Source organism: Aphis gossypii, chromosome 2, assembly GCF_020184175.1.
Source record: "Aphis gossypii isolate Hap1 chromosome 2, ASM2018417v2, whole genome shotgun sequence".
Taxonomy (NCBI): domain Eukaryota; kingdom Metazoa; phylum Arthropoda; class Insecta; order Hemiptera; family Aphididae; genus Aphis; species Aphis gossypii.
Window position 1 is genome coordinate 46,668,916 of NC_065531.1, and position 7,670 is coordinate 46,676,585.

Consider the following 7,670-nt stretch of genomic DNA (forward strand, 5'->3'; position numbering starts at 1 on the left):
GCATACCTACCTACCTATATTTATTAAAATTTAAAAATAGTTTAATTTAAATAATTTTATAATACATATAATTTAGTTATGTAAAATTAGTAAGCAGACTTTCTACAAATTCCCAGTTTAGTCATTGATACATTATAAAATATACTATTTGAAGATATAATGTAACACAATATTATATATTATAAAAAAAATTAAGAAGTATTGAAATCAAATTAAATACATTAAATATTTTAAATATCTTATCATTATTTATAAAATAATAACTTCTTTATAGTAAAAATGAACTATTGATATCATTATATCAAGGTTGTAGCCAGGGGGGCTAGGATTCACCCCCCCCCCCCCTTCCGAATTTTTTTTTAAATAAGACTGAATAGTTAGAATTTCATATTTTATTACATAATATAACATATTTATATATTAACCCTCCCCCAAAAAAATATTTTTCTGGCTACGGCCTAGCATTATATTACTTTTAGACAATATTAGTATGGCCTTTGTTCAAAATCAACGGTTAAGTGATATTTTACTTAATTAAATTTAATTATTTCTTAAATATTAGTGGGATTATATTACTTATTAAATTTTTATTATACTTTTATCTATTGTAAAATAGTTAACTAGTTAAGTAATAACTAATAATTTAATTATCCCAATAAAACACTTGTTAAAATAAGTAAGTTCAAAAGTTTAAGTAGTGTATATAAATATATTTTATATATATATATATATATATATACATTACTCCTGTTAAATAGAATCAACTATTTATTAGAATCAAAAAGGAACTCAAATCAAATCATATGTCAATAATATTAAATTAACTTTTTATTAGTCACTTTTACTAACATTTTTATTTTATCAATTTTGTTGCTTTTCAATTGATTTAATTTATAAAACCAATTTAATTTTTTAAACAATTATTGTATTGTTATATTATGTGAATTATTAAATCTTTGATATACAAATTCCAAAATTCTTCTTTAACATTGTTAAATGGAAAGATTTATTAATAAAAGAACTAAAAATGTACTTATATGTTAAGAGGTTAGAAAAATGTTTTCAAATTGAGTTATATCAGTTCTAAAAAATTATTAGCTTACTTTGAACAAAATTTTAAAAAAATTGTGAGCAAATTATTGAGTATGGGTGACATGATTTATTGATTTGCATAAAATATCATGTTTATAGGTTTTAATTTAAGGTTGATATGAAAATCAAGTTGGAGAATATTCAAGTCAAATTCAAAACTGAAAATTTTATTTTCCTTATTTTAAGTATATTTTTTTATGTTTATTAGTAATAATTATACATATAATTGTGTAAAGATAAAAATACTTTATGGAATCAGCCAGTTAGATTGGTTAGAATCTAAACAACCCCTAACAATGCGATAACATTAAGTAGAACTTACTATATTTATGTAGGTACCTAGACGGCTAGACTATAAGTTACTTAGATAGATACCAAGTATAATTCAAAATAAATGAAGATAATAACAAATTTAAAACTGAAGTATTAATTTTATTTATTCAAACCTTACTAAACAGTATACATTTGACAAGAATTGGCTCTTTAAAATAACTGCTCAATTATTTGAAAAATTAAGTATATTATAATTCAATAAATATAAAATACAAATTTTATTAGTTTTAAAGTGTCATCAGTTGTTGTGTCAAATAATAATTTGAATTAATTCAAATTATTATTAATGTCAATGTTTGTATTAGTAGGTGTATATTGTAAGTTTTTGAGGTACCTAACATTAATAATAAGGTAGTAAATACTAAATACTAGTAAATTTTAAACTATAATAGCTTAAATATTTAATTATTTAACATTTTTATTAAAACAAAGTAGTTACCTAGTTAGTAACATAGTTATTGAATAATTAACTTCAAATTTGACCAATATTTATATAAATAAGTATTAGCATTGAATATTGATTTTATAATTATTTAATCAATGCTATTAGATTAGGGACTTTAGTCTTTTGGACAAATAGAAGTACCCAGTAGCTATTTTTGTGTGTACTACGACAGTACAACACACATAGTGCACTACGAAAAATAAAAATATGTACCAACTACCTTTATTGTACTTAAGTACTGTATAAAATTCTGCATCAATACCTTAGACAAATTGATAGTAACCAAGCTCAAATTTAAATATGTGCACTACAAAAAAAAAAAAAAATAGCCACTAGAAGTACTTATGATAATATTATAAGCATAGGCTCAGTTATAGTCTATAGATTACTACAGATTGATTAACAGTAGTGTATTTATTTATACATTTTTAAAATGTATTTTTCAAGTAGGTATGTCATTACTCATTAGATGGGGCAAGTATTAAAATTAGTTACCACCAATACCCAAAAATTTAGTGTCAGTAATAAAGATAGGGTACAAGTGTACAACAATGACCAGCCCTATGATTATATTGAAAATACGACTATCCTAAGGCCACTTAATTAGTGTATTACTAAAATCTACCTACCAACTAGAATGTCAATATATACTTACAGTTGCCCAACCAACCATCTGATATTTACCACGATAATTACCTATATACAAGTTCGAACTGTCCTATAAAAGTACGTATTCAGTTTCAGTGCCACTGTAAATAAGATATTTTTTTACATAACATTTGAAAATTTCAAAAATATATTGCGCAAATAATTATTTTGGAATTTATATCCTACCAATGTTTAGGATTTTACATTTTTACATGTACGCACAATGCTGTACTTTCCTGTCTTGCGCCACATTTACCTCTAACAAATTTTTCAATAGAATGACTAATGAGTAGGTAATAAGATTAAGATTATAATTATATTAAATTATGTTATCGGATAATCGAGTAGACAAGTATAAATTAATTCGTAATCTGTACCATACCTTCATCATGCAGTATTCTCGCATTCTAATGATTTTACTCAGATTTCAAGGTAAAAAACAGAGGTAACCGTTAAATAACAAATTAACAAGTAAAGTAGCTCCCTTTGCCTACTAGTTAATTTAACTTATTCTAATAATTAAAATTTAAAATAATATTTGATCAAGTACCTTGTACCTACCTAAATAAATTAAATACATAATTTGTGAATGTGGTGTTGTTATGGACTTAAAATAAAAGTCTTTACTATTACTTTATGTTTATAAATCATATTATGCTCTATTTTAATATCAACATCAACTGAAATGTTTATTTTTACAATTAATTTTTAAAAAATTATGGTCAAGTACTCAAGTCAATAACGCTCTACTGTACAGTAGGTCACTATTATATTTATGTGTTAAATTTGAATGTAATGATAGGTAGGTATCATTGTATGAGTAAAACGATTCTTTATGTAGATGATTTGTCAGCCTAGGATATATGTACTCCAGTAGGTAGTGAAAAAGGTGATTTATGTTTTAATGACCTGAATACCCCCAAATTAAATCATGTATAGAAAATGGTAATTTAAACAACTGGTGTATCGTGTATGTTTCAATTTTCTACGCTAGGCAGTAATTTTTAACTACAATAAAAATCTAAAATTATTTATAATCATTATTTTACTAGTTAATTTTGGATTTCGTAAAAATTTAAACTTAAGATAAATTTTCTTTCAATTGGTCAACGCTCAACTTTTTTTATAATGATTGTAAGCCAAACTTATGGAAAATCTTGCACTAAATTATCAACTCTTAAGTCTCTTAAACAAATTTTTTGTAAATTTTTAATTACAAAATAATTTGTAAATATTCATGATTTTGACGAATTTTGTCAATATTTGAACATCAAAGCTAATAAAAAAATTGTGCCTATGTATTCTTATAATTATTAAATCACTATGAACAGGAATATTTCAAATGCCTATAAATAAACGAAATATTTAGAAAATTAAATCAGGTAAAGAAAATACTAATCAAAATAACTGGAGTAATTTTCAAATTATCTAAAAATTATACTATTTGAATAATAACAAATATTTAAAATCTTTTGAGGATATGCGATTTCTTAAAAATTTAAAATTCACTTTTACAACATTTTTTCCTATAATGACTTCAAGTTTTCTCTAATTTATTTAAAGAAAAACTGATGGAAAACTTTGTGTTGAATTTTTTAACCTTAGATATAAATATGAACAATTTTATGAATTTTTAACTAAAAATTACTTTTAAATTTTCACGTTTTTCGTAAAATTTGAACTTCAAACGCTTATAATAGAAATTGTGACAAACGATTTATTTTCATTTTTTTTAACTTCAACAAAAAAGACTTATAAGAAATCTTGTATATTAATAATCGAGTTTTTTTATCGACGATTTAAAATAAATATCTAAAATTTCGGTCGTCTATAAATAGCTCAAAAAAAAAAAAAAAAAAAAATGAAAATTTAACCGTTCATAGATAAGGTTAATATTAATAGTAGGTGAAAATTTTTAGTATTAACAAAGATAAGTTTATGAGTAACAACAATATAAAAAAATCAATTTTTTTTTTGAAAAGTTCTTACTTTTGACCTCTATAATGTACCAAGAATATTCATTTTGCTATTGGAAATAATTCTGAAGTTTTAAATTGAAGTATTAGTTCGACAAGTTATGGGTACACACACGAAAAAAAAAACACATCATTGTAAAATCAATACATTCTTCACTCTGTTCAGAATCTTAAATAAATAATTTGTTCTTAGTTTTGAAATTAATCAACTCCTAGTACTTCTATAAACTACAAGGTTGTATTTAAATCATGTCACCTAAGTAAATATTGAATTTTCGTGCTAAAATAATTATACTAAGTTATGTTATTAAATATAAAAGTTTTATCAATGAAACTAATTAGCATTGTTATATAATTGTTAATGACACAGGAAAAATAAATATAATATAAAACATATACAAGACAATCAATAATGACTACTATTTACTTTTAATATTCTTCTAAAAATTATAATACAAAATAATTTTAATCTTTATAATCATAAGGAGACAGTGTGGTAAATCCTTTGTATTTCTTTTTAGTCTTTAGACCAGTAACCAAATTTGAACTGCGTGGGAATGCAGTGACACCATCAAACATTAGGTCTGTCTCAGGGTGGAACCTATGATAATTTGCTAATATATGAAGATTAGGTGGTAGTTCACGATTTTGAAGCGCATCATATGGTACAACTGTGTCTACAGGTGTCTCATAAAAATCAAATACATCACCTATGTAAAAAAAAAAATAACAAATAAAATATACTGAGTATTTTAATTTAATATTAAATTTACCTAAGGTATTCACAGTATGTAAAAGTGAATTTGGTACTTTATGGTCAACCAATTCTTCACATTTCTTTAATAAACGGATTTTTTCATTTTTATCTAGTGTGTATGACACTTTGGTTTGATTAACTGTATTATTTGCTATTTTTATTATGACGTTCCTGATATCTAATGGAGGATCATACTCTTTAAGTGGTCTTAAAAATCTGAAGATATAAAACATAATATTAATTACAATTTTTTACTATTATTTAAAAATATATTGACCAACCCTCTTGATGCTATGGCTTTAGCATTTCCTTCAAATTTGCTTCGTGGAGGTACCCATGGTATACTTCTTTTTACTTTTTTGTGTAAATATCTTACCTGCAAATAATAAAATTAAGTTAAATAACAAATTAAAAGCTAACAATTGTTATTACTTAATATGTATAGTGTATACATAATTTATGTTTTAAGTTTTTTTTTTTAGAATACTTATAATGTTATATTATATTATGGTAATTGCTAGGTAGTATGGAATTTTAGAAAAATTAAGAAATAATAATTTTATTTATTGAAAATTATTGTTATTTTTCATGTTTAAAAATGTTATAATATACTATTATTATTTATTACAATTACAGAGAACTGTTTTTAAATTAACTATATGCTTAAGTCTAGGTACTAAATTTCAAATTAACAATATTATGTAGCTGTTGCTTGTTGTTTTATTTATGCATTCACTAACTTGAATACTAGTTTACTTTCTATTACTACAACTACTTCAAAATAAAATAAAAATAAAATTATTGCAAGATAAGAAAGTAAATGTATTAAATATAACAGAAGAATATTATAGAAAAAAGATTGATAAAAATACATTATTATTTGTAAAGTGAGTTTGTGTTCCTATATGTTATGAAATATTTTTCTGATACAATATTAATAGTTTTACTATTTATTTTGTTACAATAAAACAAGCAACTGTTAGGCGATCTAAAAGAAATGTGTTATGAAACATACATATTTAAATTAATTAAATTCTTCCTCATAAACAAATCTTATTTTAGTGGATATATACACCAAATAGAAGTTTATAAGTTTATATATATAAAAAAAAAAGTTTATATAATACTATATTAGTAGAAATCAAAAAATGTTGAATGGCCATACGATGACAATAAAGTGACTATATAGATCACAATAATACAATTTAGAACAGTGTATTAACATGAGTCTTAAGGTTTATACTCAAAAGTCTCAAATTCTCAATATTCTATTTATTTTTATTTCCGTAAAACATGAACATAATATTACCTTAATTCTTAAAAATACAAATTTTTATATATTTTAATTTATTTATAATAATATATGCTCGCACAAAGTTCAACAGGCGGGAAATTTGTGCCTTTCATGTCAGTTGGCACTGGCAGGAGACAGCGGCAGCATCGACCAAAACAATATTATTTTATCAGTTCATCAGATTTGATAATGGGTTTTTTACACATAAACCGCTAACACAAATTAAAATGATAAAAAAATAATATTACGATCACGACTTTCACGTAAAACTACAATCTACATACGGTCATAACATCTTATATCATCATCATATTTTTATTATAATTGTTAGGATATAGTTATTGTCTTAATACCGTCTAGTCGGTTCACCGGCAAATTAAGATCGAAATCAATTTTGTAATCGTCCGCGCGTCTTGTACAAAAAATACAGCCATAACCTTCAAAAAGTTACATTCTTAGACACTTTGACAGGACGAAAACAATTAAAACATTTAAAATCAAGTCAAAATAAAAATATTCATATGTGTTTCGCTAAATTAACGTAAAGATATTGTATTATATATTTTTATGCGATCAAGTTAAATGGTAACACGATTATGATTGTCGCGAATTCTTAGTTTACCTGGACAGCGAATCGGTCGTGCAAAGTTGTAGCGGCAGCATTGTTGTTGTTGGCATTCGTAGATAACAACAATCGTAGTGAGACGCCCGAGCGATTAAATACGTTACCAGCCATTACAGTCGTCGTCACAGAAGCTTCGAAAAATCTAAATCTCATATATTATTGTAAATTTGTTATCATCAATTGCATACATATCGTTAATCCGTGATATACCTGCTCCGGTGGTACGGCGGCGGCGTATGTTTTTACCGCAGTGGCCTCAATTCTGGTTACCACTGTGTTAACCATGTGACGGGTGTTGAACCAATCGGGTAAGCGGGTCCTTCGGGTAGTGAGTGCGTGCGTGAGCGAGTGCGTGCGTGCGTGAGCGAGTGTGTGTGTTGGTGTGTCCGCCATTTTACGCGACTCGTCGCTGTCGAACATGAACAACAACGCAGCTCCGGGCGCATCGGATAATGATTGTCGCGTTTCCGGCCTGTGATTATGTCCGTACTCGTTATTGA

The 7,670-nt window shown here is 25.3% G+C and overlaps 1 protein-coding gene across 1 annotated transcript; it reads right to left on the reverse strand.

Moving 5' to 3' along the window:
• Positions 1-4,904: 4,904 nt before the first annotated feature.
• LOC114124257 (uncharacterized) lies at positions 4,905-7,474 on the reverse strand. Its single transcript, XM_027987447.2, has 4 exons — positions 7,168-7,474; positions 5,533-5,627; positions 5,268-5,467; positions 4,905-5,204 (listed from the first exon to the last, which is right to left on the reverse strand). The coding sequence occupies exons 1-4, from the start codon at positions 7,321-7,323 to the stop codon at positions 4,960-4,962; spliced, it is 696 nt and encodes a 231-aa protein (XP_027843248.1). The 5' UTR covers positions 7,324-7,474; the 3' UTR covers positions 4,905-4,959.
• Between the last annotated feature and the right edge of the window lie 196 nt (positions 7,475-7,670).

Excerpts from the sequence above, each read along its gene's own strand:
- LOC114124257 (XM_027987447.2), bottom strand. The coding sequence starts at position 7,323 with ATGAGATTTAGATTTTTCGAAGCTTCTGTGACGACGACTGTAATGGCT. Across the intron at positions 5,628-7,167 it reads ACGACCGATTCGCTGTCCAG|GTAAGATATTTACACAAAAA; the intron begins GTAAACTAAGAA and ends TATTATTTGCAG. Across the intron at positions 5,205-5,267 it reads ACATACTGTGAATACCTTAG|GTGATGTATTTGATTTTTAT; the intron begins GTAAATTTAATA and ends TTTTTTACATAG.